Source organism: Solea solea, chromosome 11 (genome assembly GCF_958295425.1).
Source record: "Solea solea chromosome 11, fSolSol10.1, whole genome shotgun sequence".
In the NCBI taxonomy this organism is placed as follows: Eukaryota; Metazoa; Chordata; class Actinopteri; order Pleuronectiformes; family Soleidae; genus Solea; species Solea solea.
In genome coordinates, this window is record NC_081144.1 from 22,111,205 (window position 1) to 22,131,639 (window position 20,435).

A 20,435-nucleotide genomic window follows, 5' to 3' on the forward strand; every position below is an offset into this window, starting at 1 on the left:
TGACGAGTACAGGTGTAATTGACGAGGACAGGTGTGAATGACGAGGACAGGTGAACAACGAGGACAGGTGAGTGAATGAGATGGACAGGTGAACGACAAGGACAGCTGCCTCGAGTATATATAAAATCTAAAGCTAAAGCTACAAAAATATTCACTTCTACACACAAACACTTATTTCTGCAAAAAGTAAACCTCCTAAATGTTACATTCTGGACATTTAATCAAAAAAATAATAATAAAAGTGATGTTTTATGTGCTAGATTATTTGCTGCTGGCCTAGAAATATCACAATTATTGTCTATAATAATTAATAGATAAGTAATAGATATAGACTATTATATTATAGACTATTATCTTTCTGTTATGATTCTTACGGCAGTAAAGCTAAAGCCAGATTACCTCATTAGTGAGTGTTAAAAGCAGCTGCCTCATTTCCACTTCTCTCATTCCCTGCACTAAACTTAGATTCCCACATCTTGGCTCCATGTTCATACATTACTGTACACTGAATGTTCAGTTATTAGAGTGGCATAGGCGTCATAGCAAGGAAACAAAGATGAGGTTTGTACCTGAAGAATGCGGTCGAAAGGCTTTAAACCGGCGTGGTCAGCGGGGCCATCGGGCCGGATCATGTTGACAAAAACACCCTTTTCCAGGAGACCATCAGAGACACTGAAACCAAAGTCTTGGCCCTCCAGGTCTTTCCTTATCGTCACCTGCAAACACGGGGGAGATTATACAACATATACTATCAGAAATCAAGGCTTATACACTAGTTTTACTAGAATAGGGGTAGTATGTTGGAAAAATTGTGCTTCCCAACCTCAGTTTCCCCTGAGTTGAGAAATATCTTCATTCTTTTCTTTGTTACGTGCCCACCAGTGACACTTGGGAAGCACAATTTCTCAAACATCTAGTAATACAAAGCTAAATGCAAATCAGTGAAGTATTCCTTTAATGCTGGCAGGTCAGTTGCTGATCACAAAGGCAAGCTGAGCAAGTGGCTGCAGTTTAATAAAAACCAAAACATAAAATGATATTTAGGGCTGCAACTTATGATTATTTTCACCATCACTAAAGCTATTTTTATGATGGAGTATTAGGCCTACATTGAGGAAATCTTTTGACGATTAAAGTCGTAAATTTAAGAGAATAAAGTCTTAATTTACGAGAATAAAGTCTTTATTCAATTTTTTTTTTCCTCAATGTGGCCCTAATACTCCATCATACTTGTCTATAAAATGTTTTGTTTTTGTTTCCCAAACCCGAAAATGAAAAATGCACTGATGATAAGCAGAGAACACTAAGAGGCTGGAAAACAAGAGAACTTAAACCGATCATCAAAATAGTTGTAGCCTCTATATTTTCCTATTGTTGGTATAGGAGTGCAACACATTGAAGGTTTTGAATTGTGTCGGACACTATCGGAATATAGTGAAATATACACTTAACACACTGGTTTTTGTCTTTGGAAAGTTCAAACAAAAAAGAGACCCAGCTCTGTCTTTAATGTCCACACTGCAGAATCGTGATGTGCTCCGTCAATACTGGTTTCATCCCAATCCCAAACACAGCATGACGAGACGCACCAATAACAAACGTGTCCATGTGCACCTGTTGAGGTAATTCTGCGTAATGAGTGTTGTGTGTTTTCGTCGTACACACGGTGCATGTCCTGACTGGCCAAGTATCCACTGGGTCCAGTTAAACTGTATTGGCAGTAACAGGGAGTTCAGTGACGGCAGCACGCACATATAAACTTGATAATGGGCAGATTCCCACAGGACACTGTTGTTTGTACCTTGTTCATCAAACTGTACGCAGATGACTGATCAGTCAATAATTATATTGATGTTTTGGTAACCCTTTGTTTACAGCTTGCATGATATAGTGGGGTCATGTTAGGTCTCAATACAATACTGGAATTTACACATTTTAAATTACTTAATAATTACGTGGTACATTTATATTAAGAGGTAAAAAATAATAGAATATGCAATTGGTATCCATTATAAACTTATTACTGCTACATTAACTATATTACCCATGAGTATAAAAACGCGATTTAACATCTGATAATACTGGTGCAGCATTGTACATGTCATGTCACATGAATGTAGGGTAAAAATGCATTCAAACAATCTTATACTGACAGATGAACGGCATAAATCTGCAACTATTATGTAATATAATCCCTACACAAATGGACAAATCCATTGGATTAATGTCTATAGAGAATTGTATTTTTAATGTAAATGAGTTGCATTGAATTATTATAGTTGGAGGCTCCTGTGAAAGTTTTCCCTCCCGCTTATAATTATTGTTGATATTGTACGAATGAAAGGCTTCTGGTCTCCCGTCTCTACCCTGTAATTTCCTGTCATTTCCTGTAGCTTGAGTCTACAATATCTTAAGACAATGTTTGCCACCTAATCTCACCATGAAACATTCATTTTCAAACTGAAAACAAAGTCTGTGTTGCTTTGTAAAGCATTTACTCTCCTGGACCAAAGCCTACAGGAGAAATCTGTGATTAGCACATAGGAGTTGTTGATCCACTGCTGCCTACATCAGTAAGTTCAAATGTTGTTTGAATTTACCAAAGAAAGAGACATTTACCAAAGTGAGAGACATTTACCAAACGTGACGGCAGGAGACCAACAACTCCTTTGTCCATGTGATGTAAAAAAAAAAAGAAATATCTGATTTTCAAAATGGACTTTGGTGCAGGAGAGTGAGCAGTTTAGAAATGACAGTTTCCACCTGTAAAAGGTTGTCTAACAGCAAATCAAAGCTGCAAACACGTATATTTTTGCATTTCCATTAGGAACAGTACCAAAATATCCAAATGTAAAATGGTACAGTAAGGTCAGGGCGGAGGTAGACCGTCTCCACCCACAACCGTCAGCTGATTGTCATTAATGTTAATCATTTTTGAAATGCTCCGGGCCTCCATCTTCTTCTCTTTCCTCACTCGATGTGAGGGACAGAGACAGTAAAGCCCTTCAAGACAAATTGTGTTTATGATATATAAATAAAATTGACTTGGCGACAGAAAAATGTCACTCCCTTCCATGTTTTTTTTTCCTGCTGTCTTTCTCTTCAACGTCTGCAGACTATTCTATACAAACATACCATGATGGAAACACAGCTATAGCAGCATCTGTAGCGCAAATATAACCCCTGCAATCTGCCATTGTTGTTGTGGTTGTTACTCGACGTCTAGCACGAAAATGCAAGGGTCTAGTTGTCAGATTTTCCCTCGCTTGAGCCCGTATTCAAAAGTGAGTGAATCAGGGCTCCCAAAATACCATTTCAGTGAGGATAAAACACTGATACAATAATGTTTTCGTGTGGATGGCCCCTATACACCACTGACTTATACAACCACACGTCACTCCTTATATACAGTACGTCACCAACCAACCAACCAACCAAACTACCTTGTGCAGTGCCAGAGCTGAAGTGGACATAATATCGCAGGCCTCCCCTTTTCCCCTGGCTCCAGTGGACATGTTCAGGTTGCTTTTATTCTTAGAGGCGGTGGTGATTTCCTCCGTCTTAATGGGACTAATTTCAGTCTGAAACATCAAGTCTTCACTGGTCTTGGTTTCCTCCAGGTATAGACTCAGGGCACTGCCTGTCATTGATGCCTGAAAGAAAACAACAGAGGTTCTGAGCACACACTTGGCCAAGTGAACACAACACACCCTCATATAAATGATATAACCTCAAGTATGTGTACATACGGAGTGATTAGAGGCAGAAGGCACTGCGGTCAGTGTGGCAGCGAGGGCCTGGCCTTTCTTGTCAGATTTAATAACCGATTATACACTGTGGTGATTATTATAATGCTTCATCTGGCATGATCATTTAGGTCGACACCAGTCTATGAATACATGAGGACAAAGAAGATGAAACAGGAGGAGGAGCAGTAATGAGGAGGAGGGGCAGGCCTACCTCCAGCTCCCTGAGAATCTCTGACTGACCGCAGGTCTCGAGGTCCTGCAGAGCCTGGGACCAGAGGCTGTCCTCCTGGTTCAGAGTGCCATGGCAACGAGGGGGGCTGATGAATCTATATGACAATGCAGGAACCAGAACATGAGAGCAGCCCTGCAGTCTGGAGGCCGGTACTGCGTACAAAGGCAGTGTGGGAAACGCAGTTTTTGGGCCGATCGTTGGACAGTTCCCCTTTTGAAAATCCCGCTGGGCCACAGCAAGGGTTTATTATAAAATGTCCTCACTTGACTTTGAGGAGACCGCTAGATTAGAACAAGTTTTAAGAGTTCATGTTTACAAAAGTACCTCCAAGGGAAAAAAAATCTTTTTACAAAAAAAACACAGTACACTGAGAGCATGTGACACAGGGCAAAAAAAAAGTCGTCATATGTGTTGAAACATAAGCCTGGTGTATCCTTGGATGCTTTTGGTGTTTTCTGAGGATTGTTTTGGTTGTTGTTGTTGTTGTTGTTGTGGACGGGGGTGACAGAAAAAAGATGGATCTATGTGAAACACCAAAGAGCTTGTGGGCACAGTTAGTAAAGTAGATGAGAGAGAGAATACCTGAGAAAAAAAAGAAAAAAAGGACAGTTTGGGAAAGCACAAAATGTGAAAACATACAGTACAAAAATGAAGAGACAATAAGAAAAGACTTTTTCAAGTAGGACGAATGACAGAAACTTACTTGTACACAGTGGTGGAAAAAGTACTCAGTAATGCTTGAGTAGCGCCCGGGGAGCATTGGGTACCTTGCTCAGGGGTACCCCAGCCATTTTTGGCCGGGTGGGGATTTGAACCGGCGACCTTCCGGTTACAAGTCAAGTTCCCTTTCCACTTGGCCACGGGCTGGTATTTAGTTAAGTACAGAGGAAACTTAGGAGGCTTTTAATGTATGTATTATAATTATAATAACACATCAGAAGCTCCACAGTGGACACGCTTCCTGTGTGATCAAGAGCTGTGCAAAACGCAGCAGATCATTACAGCGATCACACACTGCACACACAGCTGCTGTGAAACTGTTGATATGCAAGTGCAACATTCACGTATCTGTACTTTATTTTGACTCCACTCCATTTCCTCTTAACTGTCTTTGTTCTTTGTTACAAGCAAATAAAACCAGAAGAAGAGTTGGTCTGTATTTAGATACAGACCAGATAGATAGATAGATAGATATGTGTTGTATTTTATAAAATTATCTTGGGGAAATCTAAAAAATCAACAACCAATGGCTGCCAGATAAATAGAGTACATTTTCCCACCACTGTTAATACACATAATATGATTTAAATGAAATCAAATGTTATTAGCTGTGAAATAAAAATAAAAAAAAAACATCTAAAGCTGCACTGACATACAACAAGCTGATTGGGAGGAAGGAAAGTATACACTCACCCAGGTATCTTGTCCCACTCATCCTCAGTGAACCTCCCATCGTACAGTGCTGTGTGGTGGCCTAAACCTGCAGAGCTGGCACTGGTTTGATTCCTGTGCTTCGGGCGCCTCCAGTCATTTGAGTTGAGCAACATGTCAGACACTTTGTGGAGATAGGTCCCTGGAAAAACGAGAGAAGCCGTTTGAATGTGTGAAAGTGTCATTTTCAGGCAGGGAGCCTCCAGGTGACCTCACCTTGGCTGCTGAAGCCCGCGTCAAAGCCTGAGCTGTCCCAGGAGCTCAGGGCAGAGTCTATGCTGGGAACAGTGGCAGAATAAACGTTGGAGCGTTTACTGGTCTTGTGAGAGTCCGTCAGTTCGTCCTCTGTGTCGCTCAGAAACCCAGCTTCTCTTTCTGCCGGCTGTCGGCCATCAGGCTCTGAGGACAAACATCATGATGTCACATTCTCAAAACAAACACGCCTGTTTAACAGCAAGTATGTATGTATGTACGACGACATGCTGGAGAAAAACTGATTTAAATGACTTTGAACATTGTTGTTGGTCTGAATGTTTCAGAAACTGCTGATCGAGCGGGATTTCCACACATCAAATGTCTCTAGAGTTTACAGAGAACGGCGTTAAAAAGAGAAAATATCCAGTGAGCAGCAGTTTTCTGAGAGGTCAGAGGAGAATGACCACAGTGACCATTGTATTCTTTACTGTATTCTTCATGTCATCCCTCCTTCATCATAAATGTTTAATATTTAAAGGTGAAATGTAAACAATGCCTTCTTGTCGGACAATCAAAGGACAAAGGGAATAAGTGGACAGAAGTGAATGAATGACATTTTTCTAAAATAAAAAAAGGCCAAGAAACGGAGGTAAAGTTGAATACAAATGACAATAAGTCATTAGAAAGTATGCTTTAATAGTCCAGCATGGGAAGAATTCAACTGGAACCTACAAATGAACAAACATTTGATTTTAAGCTCCTCAAAATTTGATCATGAAACAAATGTTTACATTTGAAAAAAGACTACCATCTTAGTATTAGCTCCAACAAAACTTATATCTATTATTGCTTTCCCCCTCATATATTTATTTATTCATTTACTTTTATTATATTTTATCAGTCCTACTATTTCCATTTTTTCCAAGTACAGTATTTGTAAATTCACTGTACTACGTTTCAACAGCAGTTGTACACATGTGGTTTCACCACCAGGAATAAAAATATGGATTAAAGAAATGTCTTGCTGATGAAAATACAAACTGTTACTGTTGATTTACACTGTAATCGATTATAAACTGTTTTGCTTCCTCCTTTATTTGTTTCATTTCCCCCAATTTTTGTAGCTGCTTTTGCGAACTGTAATTAAAAACAACAACAACAAAAAACACATACTGTCTGCTTGTTTCTTGATCTTAAGTGTCACAGACTCCCCCGCCATTTGCAGGAGATGGATGGCCTCACTCAGTGGCTTTCCCTTTAAACTGACCCCATTGATGGCCAGGACCCGGTCTCCGATGTGGATGGCCCCGGTCCTGCAGGGTTCAGAGAGCAGGAAACAGAGACACCAGAGTATACCAGACAGTACCGAGAGGCGGGACACAAAAGTCTTGTCAGACTGCCAGTGTGCTGACTGAGACACAAACAAAGAGGCTTCTTGTTATAGAAAAAGACGAGACATTGTTTACGGTCTCATTTCTCCCAAAGTTTCCACAGTGGACGACCACAGATTTAACTACAGCCTCAGTCTAACGCAAGTATCAACATCTTTTCCGACCTCCATCCTCTCACCTCTCTGCCAGGCCCTTCTTAGTGAGACCAGAGATGACGATGGGGTCAAACGGCTCCTCTGTGCCGGAAATGGTGATGCCCAGTGGTCCGTTGTATCTCTTCAGCTCAACTGTGTAGATAATAGAGCCGGACATCTCCAACTCATCTGTGGCACATGAGGAAACGGACACGATCGACAAAGATTCAGTATTAGATGTTGTTTTATTTACACCAATGTTGCATTTTAATGTTGAATAACTTGTATACAGTGGTAGAAGTGGTCTTTGCACATCTGTAGACTGACATAAGAGCAAAGTGAGGGTAAGAATCACTTACTAACAGGAATTAGAAATAAAAAGTCCAGACGGACATTTTGAGGCTTAGAGGTAAAGGGTTACAAGAGAATAAAAAATACAAGTAATATCCATGCTTTATTAATATATAATCCACAAAATATACTTAACTTCATGTTCTTTTCTGCCATTACCTGTCATTAAGGGATAAACAGCCTAGTCTGATATTGATATATTATAAAACTATGACTTTGGCTGCAGAAACTTTAATATTTGTCACCACTTTTCGATATGTAAATATTAATTTGATAATAGAAGCATAATTAATATAAAATACACCATTAACTTGTACTTAAATGTCCAGTGTGTAACAATTAGGACAGTTTATTGGCAGAAATATAATATATTATCCATAATTATGTGTATAATCGATTTAGAATATAAATCTTTAGGTTTTTGTGACTTTAGAGTATGTACTTGAGGTAAAGTGCTTTGTTTTTAGAAGGCCGCCACCTTGAGCTTAGTTCCCTGATGCGCCTAGAAACTGGACAGGTGAGAGGACGACACTTGTTCGTTGCACTCTGTAGCCATGAGAGGTCTAGAATAAAAATGGACCAGAGTGATAGATTGATGTACCAATGTTGTCCTCGTCCTTCTGGATTCTCAGTTTGACCATGTCCTCGGCCTGCTGCAGGATGTGCATGGCGTCCTCCATGGTGCAGTTCTCCAGACGCATGTTGTCGATGGCCAGCAGTCGGTCGCCAGGCTCCAGAGTGCCCGTTCTAACCAGGATGACAACTATTAAACTGGGACCTGAGAACCGCTGCTCCCTGAGTCACCATCACAATCCTATTAGAGCATGGGATCCATGTGGAGGGGTGGGTGACAGTAACCTGACCTTCAACTTCATCAACACTGAGCCCTGTTGAAACTCTCTGCCCCGTCCTACTGATCCACTTTTGATAGCTCAATCCAATTAGGTCAGTATTACACAGTGGATTCTCAAGTTTTATTTTGTTTGTGATTAAGTCTGGGAAACCTGGTCCGTCCCTGAGTGGTTACATGTAGAGAAATAACAAAATAACACTTCACTCTTGTATCACCAACTAAATGATTTCTTAAGCCCAACTGCTCCACTAAGGTGTCGGCCATCTTGAAAAATGGCCACCATCTTGAAATTATAAATGTCTATTTTCTTGTCAAGTGACACATGGAGACCAATTTTCACACTTGTATCACAAATTGAAAGAAACTGACGCAAATAAGCACTTATCTGACGCACAGTTTTTGTATTTACGCATAAATGTGTACAGCACTGACAACTAGTGGTGAGGAGGAAACACTGTAATCAGCAAATAACTTAGGCTACAATTTATTTTTAACTGCTGTCAATCTGCCAATCCATGTTTGAATGTTCGGAACAATCCCCATCTTTAACTTCTTGCCTAAGAAGTTTATAGTTTTGATTGTATGCAGTGTGGTAAGGCTTGATCAATCTTTAACACATGTAAATATTGATCTGAAAAAAGACGTAAAAGTTATATCGCAAATCAAATCGCATCGGCAACATATGTCCGAAAAATCGCAAGCATTTATTTCACTTAAATAGTTTACTCTCTTACTTTTCATTTGCTCTCACAAACTTAATAAGTGCTTTTAAGTGTACTAAAGTTAGTTTAACAAAGTTTAATGACTACCTGAGACACTGAAGCTTAAATGGTCTGTATTTAAATATTTAATTGTGATTAATCACATGATTGTCCATAGTTAACTCTTATATTTTTTATTTTCAAAATGTCAAGTTTTTAAAGGCTCTGTCAAGTAAAACTATCAGAGCTGACTGAGGGAGTGTTAGTGTGTATACAGCAGCAGTGCAGGGGTGAGTGGGGACAAACATTTATGCCATCAAACTATCACTTCTGAAACTTGCAGCATCTCTTAGTAGTGCAATGTTGCATGAAACAAACTTCCAGTGAATTTAAATACCACTATACTGAGAAACAAAGAGAGTCAAGTGAAGCTGACACACTTAATCATCTATGTCAACTCATTTAACAATGGTTTAAATTTAATAGACATTTGTTTATATTTAAATGACAAACATCAGGACATACCTGTGTGCTATACTTCCTTTAGTGATGTCAGAGATGATCAGGGGTTTGCCCGGTTTCTTACTTGCTGGAACAAAAACAGAGAAAGAAAATAAACAAGTGTTAATAATACGCAGATAAAAAACACCATAACTGTTTTTCTCCTTGTTGCTCCGTTCTCTCTCAACTTCCCTGTTTGTCATTTTGTGAGCCGGTCGCCGTTAGAGGCCGTCATTAATCTGAGGTAATGAGGTGTGTACCTTAGTGCAACTTTGAGTTTTATGTATCAGAGAACATTGATTCTGTTTGGTAATACTGAGCAACACTGCCCCCTGCTGTATGCTTCTGTTGCCAACATACTCACCACTGATGGTGATGCCCAGCTCCACTCCTCTTCTTTTGGGCAGTTTAACATGGAAGGTGCCACTGCTCGGAACCACTGACTCTATGTGAGGTTAGAGGTCAAGATTTAAGCGGGGGGGGGAGGGTTAATAATAAACCAGATGTTGCATCAATAAGAGATTTCAAGTGGAATACATGTGCTATGGGATACCTGCGACATCAAACTCAATTTCTACCGTGACCTTATTGGCCAGAGCAGAGTCTCTGAGCAGCTGATGAGCTTCCTCCAAAGTGCCATCTTCAGTTGGGATCCCGTTGATGGACAACAGTCTGTCTCCAACCTGCAGCAGTCCACACCTGTACACAGGAACACACAGACCTATTAATCATTTATTTAATTGTATTTATACATAATCTTTATTAAGTCAGGAGATCTCAGAGATCAAGTTTATAAAGGTCCAATGTGTAATGTTGTGTTCACACCGAAAATCTGCGTTTGGTGTAAACACAGCTTAAGAATTAGTGACATATAAAAAGGTGAGACTGCAGATGGATTTTTATTTTAAAGTGATCATACGCTTACGGAGTGAAGTAGTTTGTTACAATGTGCAATCTTACACATTGGACCTTTAAATTAACAGCTTTGAAATCAATAGAACTGCACCTCTTTATACTACAGCTTTGCCATTCAGCCATTCACTCTCACATTCATACAGCACATTTAACATCACACATCTTTCATACCCATTCACACGCTGCCGACACAGCTGTCAGGAGCAACACAGGGTTAGGCGTCTTGCCCAAGGACACATCTGTAATGCTTTTACTTTTAACAAGTAATATTGTAAAAGACGACTTCAACTTCCACCAACGTCATTTTCTGGTACTTTGACTCAAGTATCCCCTTTTAGATACTGTACTTTATACAAGACTGCTTCTAGGTGGTGAAACTGCAATTCATATGAGAATGAAATCAACACACGTGGTTAGACAACAACCATAGCAACGTTTTTAAGTAAAAACTGTCCGTGTAGGTTGGAAATTATGGACAGAAATAGAGTCCATTTAGAGATGATTATTTTAATGGACCTCAGCTAGAGAGAGAGTGTGTGTGTGTGTGTGACGTCATCACTCATCACAGACTCCTAATAGTGAGGGCAAACACAGAGGGCCTGTCAACTGATATTAATTCACTATCAACTGCTGCTCATTAACCTTGTGTGGAGGCTGAGACAACAGAACCACAGTCTGATTCTGGACTTGACTCAATGTCCAACTGCTGCCGCTGCTGCTGTTGAACTAATCATGTTAGAAAACCCAGGGGAGACTGTGCTGAGCTGCCGGCACTGACACCATCATTAATCTTGCGAGACAAGGACAGATACAATATGCATCGACCTGATCAGAGAGTGTGTGTGTGTTAATTGGTCTGAAACATGTTGTTGATCAATACACATACCAATATCAACATGGTGGCAGTTTCACTATGAAACAAACAGTAGCTGCATCAATAGACCATGGATAATGTGTGATCAATCTACTTTTCTTTAGACTGTAGCTCCTTTTAATTTGTCAGAAACAGAACTTGGGTCTAAAGTAATGGTCACAATAGTTTCCTGGGAACAATAATTACTAGGACCAGTTCATACGACTGTAGCTATTGCTCATATTTTTTCGACATGTGACCTTTTAATGATGAGCAAAACATCCATTTACACCAATGAGCCCTTTGCACAGCAGTTATTTTAAAATGCTTCAGCAGGAAAACCACAGGTGTTCATGATCACATTAACAATGGTCACACAAGTCAGATCAGTCAGTGCAACAGCGCACCACAATGGACCCTTAAACTGAGGAAGCTAATAATCTAACGCCAATCTGAGGACTTTCTTATTCTTTGTAATTTCAAGATTATGTCTTCATCCAGATATTTTTGCACAGATAGCATTAGTCCTGAAATTTGATTTGCAATCCAGATAAAAGAAGCTCATGACACACAAGGCTTTGTTTGTACATGGGACAGTTCATTTCCAAGCTAAATGACTACAGCACTGAGGTTTTTTTTAGTTCAAGGTGACCCCGTAAATGACATTTTGATTATTCATTAGGTGGATTTTTTTTTTTACCTCTCAGCTGGACTGTCAGGCTCCATGAAGCGGATGACTGGAGGAGCAGACAGGGTTTCTGTGGCGAAGACACCGCCCTGCAGCTGGATCCCAAACCCTGTGAGTGGATCCCCCCTCAGGAAGACCTCGCTCGTTTCCACGTGAAAAATCTGCCCCCCTGGCCCGACAGAACTGGACGCCAGAGACACTGGGAGGTCACATCAGAGAGAGATATTAGTGCCGAAGTGGCAGATAAATGGAGCAAGAGGTTTATGTTGGAGGGAAAAAATACTGCAGCGTGGTAAAACGATGAGACATGAACCCACAGAGAAGTCAACATGGGGACAGGAAAGAGGATGAGTCACTGATCAGAGTCTCCATCAGTCATGTCAGAGATCAGTGTCATGTGCTCACACAGAGAGGTGGAGAATACGAGAGGGAAAAGGTGTCTTCACAGCTTTGACGGCAAAGGCTTCGCTCACGCCTTTCCCAAAAAACAAAACATATCTTCACACTTAACATCTGGTAGTTTGTAGTTGTAAAAATGCCATTTGTCTGGGATTTAAGTCTCAGTGAGAATTATTGTTGTTTTGGAAAAAAACCAGAATGGTTTGCAAGTGTGTTAGTGTAAAGTGCTCATTATTTTAAGAGGCTGGATGGAAATTTAAAAAAAACAAAAAAAAACGAGCAGCTTAATGTCAGTTAATAATCCATCCATCTATTTTCTGCTGGAGCCAATCCCAGCTGACATTGGCCGAGAAGCAGCGTACATCCTGGACTGATCAACAGTCCATCACAGGGCTGGGATCCTCAGGTGGGACCTCCTAATGCAGCAAATTCAACAAATGACCATTTTCAGTTCTTTACAACCTATAAAATGTTTTGAAACTCTGTTGTGCGTAATAATTTGGAACAGCGCATTTCAAGCTGTTTATTTTTGAAAAAAAAAATACTGTAATCATTGAGAGGTTTGTTCAATAACATTTGAACGGTTGATGACTTTAAAATGATTAAAAAATATCATTTGGAACACGGTGTATTATGTATAGTATTTCTTTTAACTCTTTGTTAGTGTTTCTTATTTCTACATTTTTTCTCATTCTTTCTTTTTCCTTTGTGTAACAGTTGGAGACTGTAAGTGATCAGGTAGAGAAAGAAGACTTCATTACAGAGACAACATGTTACTTATTGCACATGACAACAACTCCTGTGAACCCTTGAATCCCCCTACAAGATACTAATGAGGAAATGTGTTTCTGTGTAATCTGCTTGAACTAACCCTTAAATAATAAGACATAAATAAATTAAATAATAAAAAAAAAAACATTAGAGACAGGAGGTTCATCTTACATGAGCTCTTGTGGTCCTTCCTCCTGTTCCTCCTCTTGCCAGTGGAGCCGCGGGGGCTGGTGGGGGCCACAGGAGGGACGGGGCAGGGCAGCGTGTTGCTGCCTTGGCTGCTGAAGCCTGAGGTGGCTGTGGAGGAAGGAGAGAAGCCGCCACTCACCACTGCTGTGAGGAGACAGAGCAAGATCCAACTGTATAACCCCGGGGGCGTGGCCCTTACTAAAAATGTTACTAAAAGGAATAATAGTCCATTTAATTAAAATTGTGTGCGACTGTTTGAATGTAACAGACATTTGTTTATCTTTCAAAGTTACGTTCTACAGCTTTAATCAATATTTTTAATCTCTGATTAAAAAAAATTCATCAGGAAATGTCTGGCTTAACTGAAGAATGTGAACTAGCTGTGTACTAACAGCATCCCTTTAATTCTTAATGTATTCCACTCGTTTCATAATGCTTCATGGCTTAATGGTTTGTGCATATAAATAAGGCCTAAAAAGCAGCACACGCTCATGACAGCATGCAACAAAAGACAGAAATGTGGAGACAGTGTTTGGAGTAAACCTCCTAGAAAAACAGATTTGACAAACGTGCAGGAGAAAAAAAAGAAAGGGTTCCTGCTCTGGTGTCTTGCCAGCAGCAGCGCTGTCACATGTGATAACTTACATTTGCAGTGGTCTTGCTGGTTGTGTGGGTGGCTCGGGCTGCTCCATGTCTTGCTGTGGCTGGCATGTGGGGGGTGACAGTAGTTGCTGTTGCTGCTGCTTTGGTCCCAGTGATAATGATTGCTCTTCTGCACTTTTACTGCAGCAGCAAAAGAGTTAAAAGTTAAAAAATGAAGTCAAACACGTCCATTCCTTCAGACGGTGCCAAACATTTTTCTAAATTCTACCCATGAAATTGCACGTTCATTCCCCATGTCTAAATTTGTACCACAGTGCCTGGAGGATAATTCAGTGCAGAGTAATTGATATTTAATGTTTCCGTCATGGTACACTAGATCAAATCCTGTCCTTAAATGTGTTTTGATGAGCATCTGGGAATCAGTTCGACACAGGGAGCTGAATGGGAAGTGGTGCAGGGTCTAACAAAAACAAAAAAAAAGAAGACGAATCTTACTTTTACTTGCAAGCTTCCAAAAAGCTGAGTGTACACTGAAGATCATTTTGATCATTTCATTTTCAAAAGAGCCCAAAGGTGCAAAAACACTGTGAGTGAGATGAGCACTGGGCATGATGACAAACAGATACTGGCTTCTAGCTGAGAAGCATGTGCTGTAGCCTTGATTGGGCACAGCTGAATGCTTGATGCTTGATGCTTGATGATGTGGGTGTGTGTGTGTGTGTGTGATTGGCAAACACTTTTGTCTGAATAAGTTTCAATGGACCGTATGCAGGGTCACGCGGTTTGTGTAGTGGTTAGTGCTGTTTGTGGTTTTTTCGGTTTCCTCCCACAGTCCAGAAACATGCAGATTGAAAGATTAGTGTAATTGACTGTGATTGTGAATGGTTGTCTCTGTGATGGACTGGCAACCTGTCCAGGATGTCCCCCTCCTTTCATCAGCTGGGATTGGCACTCTCCCGCTTTAATGTATTTCCTTTTCTTTAGGCCTAATGAGTTGTGCATGCATTTGTATTACGTTATTCTGATAGTCTGTTGACTTTCTACTCTTAATCAACAGATAATCAGTTTACACTTCTTTATATATACTGTTCGCAGCTGTTTTTCACTTGAATTAGATGGTCCTGACACATAGTTTCCCTACTAATATTCTGTTGACTGTCAACTATAGGATACTTTTGATGTTTACTTGACAATAAACATGTTGTCAACAGATAATCAACAAAGATTTGATCATACTTCATACGTTGATATGATCCTGTTAACTTTCAAGTGACACACTAATCAGAACTAGAGAGTCAACTAATAAGAATCGGATACAATCTGCAGAGAAGTAGTTAAATGATGGAAAAATTGTATTTACAACTTAGTTTGTACTGAGTCAATAGTGGACTATCAAAATGAAGCATTACCATAAAAATTGCAGTTTCCAGAGACCTAACCCTCAGTCTGTGTGTGCATCAAAGGCCAAAACTCACAGGAAAAAAGGCTATATTTTCAAAAATACCTCCCCATGTGTGAACTGAGCCTTTATGTTTTGCTTGTTTCATATGGATATGGTCTATGTCTGTTTTTTCCTGCTTAAAATTAAAAGCAGGCCAGAGATTGTTGTTAATTCTGAAAGACATTTTATCCTCATATCAAAGCCTGTGACAAAGTGCATTCATTCAAGCAGCACTCGTTTAGTATGCAAAATGGAAACAACTGACCTACAGTACCTCACGCACACTCACACACACGCACACACACACACACACACACACACGCACACACACACACACACACACACCTCGATAATTAACTTTCCTTTTACAGATTTGTGCAGCTAAATTTGTCACTGAATGTTACATGTGACAGTAATCCTCGCTACTTCATTTGCTGGAGTCTAATCACTGACAACTGGCTCATGTGGATGGAGGATTTGCTGGAGACTACAGTATACAGCGTCTGGGATGTTTGCCACATTCATGGAACCTGGTTAAATCCAACTGTATATAATCAGAACACATGCAGGAGACCCTGGGGCCCTTTGCAGACAACCAGCCTGTGTTGGACTTTGTCAGAACCGAAAAGCTGTGCCAGATTATGTTAAGCCCACCTTTAGGGGAAGCTCTCCAAGAAGTGGGGTTTTTAGTCTAGGCTGATGGAAGGAAAAATTAACTCGTAATCTCTTAGTGGCTATATCAGTCTTATTAAATCCCCAGAGGAGATTAGACAAATTGCATCATATAATCATGCTTTGTCCTCAGGGGGGGGGAAAAAATGATTAAAATATTCTAATGATGTCACAGCACCTTATACAAGGACAAAATCATTGCATTTGAATATTTATAGACAAGATTCATGCCTGTAATTTTATAGAGCAGGCATATTCTTGATTTGTATGTCCTGAGTAGTGCTGGAATGTAAAATGACTGTCTTTAAAGGGAGAGTTGTTAGCAAAAGATGTTAGCCACTATACAGTGTGTAACATTTACCAATGTTTATTAGCATCAATATTATATACATGTTTGTGTAAGTGTATGACCACTTTTGAATAATAATAATACCCAGGCCCAGAGCCCAAACGTCAATAATGTCAGAGAATATGTAGAATCTTGTTATACAAATAAACCTGATGCATAAACAAACAGATGTCACTCATTTTTAAACACTGGATCTTTTGCAGAAGGCTCACCTTAAAAAATATACTGGCTTAAGTCTAGAATCTAATATATAATATGCTTGCTCTTTTATCTCACTAATAAACAGCCTTTTTTGACTGGAAACCGAAGTGTGTGTCACTTTGTAGACCTCCTACTCCTTATACCAAAGTCCATAGAGAAAATCACAGATTTTACATCATGGCACACAACAGGTATTGATGCACTGTTGCCTCTATTGGTAAGTTCAAATGTGTCATTGTGTGACTTTAGTGTTTGAAATCCTTTCTTTGGATTTACCTAAGTGACATAAACTTACCAAACGGCAGCAGTAGACCAGCAGCTCATGTGTCCATGTGAGCTAAAAATACAGAGTTTCTCTATGGACTTTGGTGTGGGAGAATGAGCAGTTTACAAACTTTAGTTTCCAGTCAGAAAATGCTGTTTGATGGTGTAAATGCCATTGGGAAGGCAATAGGATAAACATTTTACATTCTGTAATGAATAAAACTTTTAATAATGCAATAATATTTAAAAAAAATTATAATTTTAATGAGTAATTTTTATTATGTCACTTGTAATTGTATGGACAAATACAATATTCAATAAGCACTACTGAGTCATGTGAACTAAACAGACTGCTCTACTGTATAAAAAAGGACATATTAGTGTCATTTGTACTGGTGGGTGGTTTCTAATATTGCTGTTTTTCCATCTGAATGGACAAAATAACTGTTTTGATTATTTTTATTGCTCAAGCATGAAGCAAAATAGCTGTATAATTTGGAGCCATTTTCCTTTTGGCATTAGTATCACTGCTCTTCATAGGATTACAGTCTATAAACGTAAGAAACCAATTAAAAGTAAATCAAAAAACAAGTGTTCAAGGCAGATGCGAGTAAAAGTGTAGCCTGCAGAGCGGAGCAGGCAAATAAAAGTGTAAGGGATAAAGAAAAAAATACGAGGAGAAAGGATTAGTGATGTCAGAGAAAATTAAACTCCAGCACATTTCTCTTACTGTAGAGATTCCTGCTGCGCTCACATGTTAAGTAGCTCCTGCAGCTGCTGACCCACAAATAGGTCTGAGGAACATGGCACGCACATCATCTCTGAAAGTGTGTGTGTGTGTGTGTGTGTGTTTGTGAGGTCCAAAAAACAAACCTATCTTTGTGGGGACAACTTTTTCAGGGTTAAGAAGAGGGTTACTGTCATCAGCTGTAAGGTCCGTCGGGCATTTCATACCCATTCACATGCTCCTGGTACAGCCGCCAGGCGCAACATGGGGTTACTTTAAGTGTCTTGCCCAAGGACACATCGGCATGGAGACTAGCGGAGCCGGGAATCAAACCCACAACCTTTGAGTTGAAAGACGACTGGCTCTAAAGGGGTAGGGAATGCATTATGTCTATAATGTGTCCTCACTAAGATATAAAAACAAGTTTGTGTGTGTGCTTGTATGTACATCTTTGTAAGGACCAAAACTAAGTATAAACCATAGGAAGTGAGGACATTTTGGCTGGTTTTCACACATTTAAAGGGCTTTTTCAGGGTTAAGACCAGTGCAAAGTGTGAGATCAGTTCTAAATCTCCTAGATGGATGTCTAAATACATCCCATTCATGAGGCTTCTGTCATTTTCCTCTGCAGAATTTGTCCACCAGGCGACTTTCACATCCACGAAAAATGCCCTGTAGAAGCCTGGGTAGCTCAGACGGTAGAGCATCAGACTTTTAATCTGAGGGTCCAGGGTTCAAGTCCCTGTTCAGGTGATGCAGTGATCTTTAAGAATTTCTACTTCATCATTCTATATCACAGGCTGAAAGACCATAATGGATTACAGACAGAGACGAAGTAATAAACTTGCTATGATTTAAATGGGGAGAATAATCCAATGAATGTCACCCATCCACTCTCTTACTCTCGGGCTTGAGTCACTCCCCCTGGTGGCGTCTTATTTACCCTCAGAGCACCTCTGCACTAGCTACTATGTTAAGATGTGTTTTTAGGGTTTAGGGGATTTACTGTAGGTTTATGTTCAGGGTTAAGTTTAGGGTTAAAGTTAAGTAGTAAGTTATGATGGTTAAGATTCGGGTAAAGCCCTCGGGAATCCACTGTGTCTATGAGCATCCTCACTATAGATGATGTATAAGAATGGGTATAAAGCTCGCCTTGTCTCGGCACGGCACGGTTTACGTTGGTTTTCCACTACAAAATAGTACCTAATCAATGTGGGCGGAGTCAACACTGCACGGCTGCATGAAACTGCGGTGACTTAGTTTTACACACGACACACACAAACGAGTGACGAGGGACTTGTAAAGCAGTTGTTTTCAGTGTAACTGAATCATTAGAATCAGTTAATTAAAACTATTTGTTCAGTATTTCCTCCATGACCAGAGCACAGACTCCGTCTGACACAGTCACTGGACTGAAATACAGCGGCAGGGTTTGTGATGCCGGTCGCCTAAATACACCAGACCCCTCTGTTAAATATTGAGATTTTAGACATTTCCCTGGTAATTGTTGGAGATTAACCCACATTTTTAGGATTGTTAAGTCTTTTTAACTGAGTTAAAGTTGAGTGGGACGTCACTTCCTGTGATGGCACTCTGACCAGTCAGTGGCCTGTAGTCTAACGACGCCACGCACAGCATCGCCTCAGCTCGCTTGGAACCTCATCAGAGCAGGTACTAAAAAAAGTATGTGGTGCCAGGCACTATGCTAGTGGAATTGCAACTTAACCGTGCCGTGCCGAGGTGAGTTAAGTCGAGTCGAGCCAGTGGAAATACACCATAAGTTCTTGTATTTGTTACCTCTGTTAAAAGCTTTGTCAGGACCAGTACTCCTCATGGAGACCAAAACCTGGTCTTAATGGAAGTCAATGCAGAGTCCTAAGAAGAATTGCTGCATATGTGTGTGTGTGTGTAGCTTGTTGGTATGCATAAGAGGCCATGTGTGAAGGCAGAGACATGGTGGCCAGCAGCGTACGCACACGCACACGCACACACACACACACACACACACACACACACACACACACACACCCTCTCACATTCACAGACCCACAGCAGCTGATTCACAGCACATGGACAAGGACAGCTGAGAGGAAACCAACCTCTTTACAACTAGAGGGGGAAAAACACGAGCATCACAACACTCACATTACATATGGAGAGGACGACATGCTGTAAGCACCACTGTCTGTCTACTCTATATGTCATGGTAAAAACTTAGTCAACATTGCGCTCTACAGCTACAACTACAACTTTAAAATGTTAAATGTTAAATGAATAGAGACGTTCTGAGACAAAATGGTGGAAACTTACACCTGAAATGCAATAAATACAATAAAAGCAGAAAAAAAATGTAATTCAACCATTCACTCTCACAGTGTCCATGTAACCTCTGCATGTTTTGGACTGTGGGAGGAAACCAGAGAACCCACACATGGGAAAAACTCACTCCACTCAGAAAATCCCTTGGTCGAATTGGAATCTGACCCGGCGACTTTCTGGCTGTGAGGCAACAGTGCTAGCCACTTCACGACCATGTCCCCCTTGGCACTGGCACTACATTTTATTTTTAGTTTGCTGTGTCACCTGCACGACATACCTGTGTCCTGTGGCCTGACAGGAAGTCTGCTCTGACTGGCTGGAAGAATCTCCAGTTTGACAGTGTCGGACGTGCTGGCCAGCAGCTGCGTGGCCTCCAGCAGGGAGCAGTGCTCCGCGCTGGTGCCGTCTATGGACAGGAGGACGTCACCTGGACGCAGAGCGCCACACCTGAGACAGTGAGACACAGTCAGGACTAGAGAGTCTGTCTTTGAAAATAAACTGCACAG

The 20,435-nt window shown here is 40.5% G+C and overlaps 1 protein-coding gene and 1 non-coding gene across 6 annotated transcripts in view; one reads left to right on the forward strand and one right to left on the reverse strand.

The window, feature by feature from the left end:
- The window catches only part of LOC131468983 (glutamate receptor-interacting protein 2-like), a 47,778-nt gene that overhangs the window by 3,882 nt on the left and 23,461 nt on the right, over positions 1-20,435 (reverse strand). For 2 of the 5 annotated variants that reach the window (XM_058643736.1, XM_058643739.1), the window contains exons 9-23: positions 20,207-20,376; positions 13,999-14,136; positions 13,336-13,497; positions 12,007-12,193; positions 10,092-10,237; positions 9,903-9,983; positions 9,563-9,626; positions 8,085-8,230; positions 7,177-7,321; positions 6,781-6,920; positions 5,629-5,811; positions 5,395-5,554; positions 3,961-4,075; positions 3,444-3,653; positions 570-716 (exon numbers count right to left, since the gene is read on the reverse strand). In XM_058643736.1, coding sequence (XP_058499719.1) covers positions 570-716; positions 3,444-3,653; positions 3,961-4,075; positions 5,395-5,554; positions 5,629-5,811; positions 6,781-6,920; positions 7,177-7,321; positions 8,085-8,230; positions 9,563-9,626; positions 9,903-9,983; positions 10,092-10,237; positions 12,007-12,193; positions 13,336-13,497; positions 13,999-14,136; positions 20,207-20,376 — 2,194 coding nt within the window. Of the gene's footprint in view, positions 1-569; positions 717-3,443; positions 3,654-3,960; positions 4,076-4,128; positions 4,564-5,394; positions 5,555-5,628; positions 5,812-6,780; positions 6,921-7,176; positions 7,322-8,084; positions 8,231-9,562; positions 9,627-9,902; positions 9,984-10,091; positions 10,238-12,006; positions 12,194-13,335; positions 13,498-13,998; positions 14,137-20,206; positions 20,377-20,435 lie in introns of those variants that run through there. The other 3 variants (XM_058643738.1, XM_058643737.1, XM_058643740.1) reach the window with 3 other exon arrangements.
- On the forward strand, positions 18,291-18,363 carry trnak-uuu (transfer RNA lysine (anticodon UUU)). The gene has a single exon. It is a non-coding gene; the product is annotated as a tRNA-Lys (tRNA).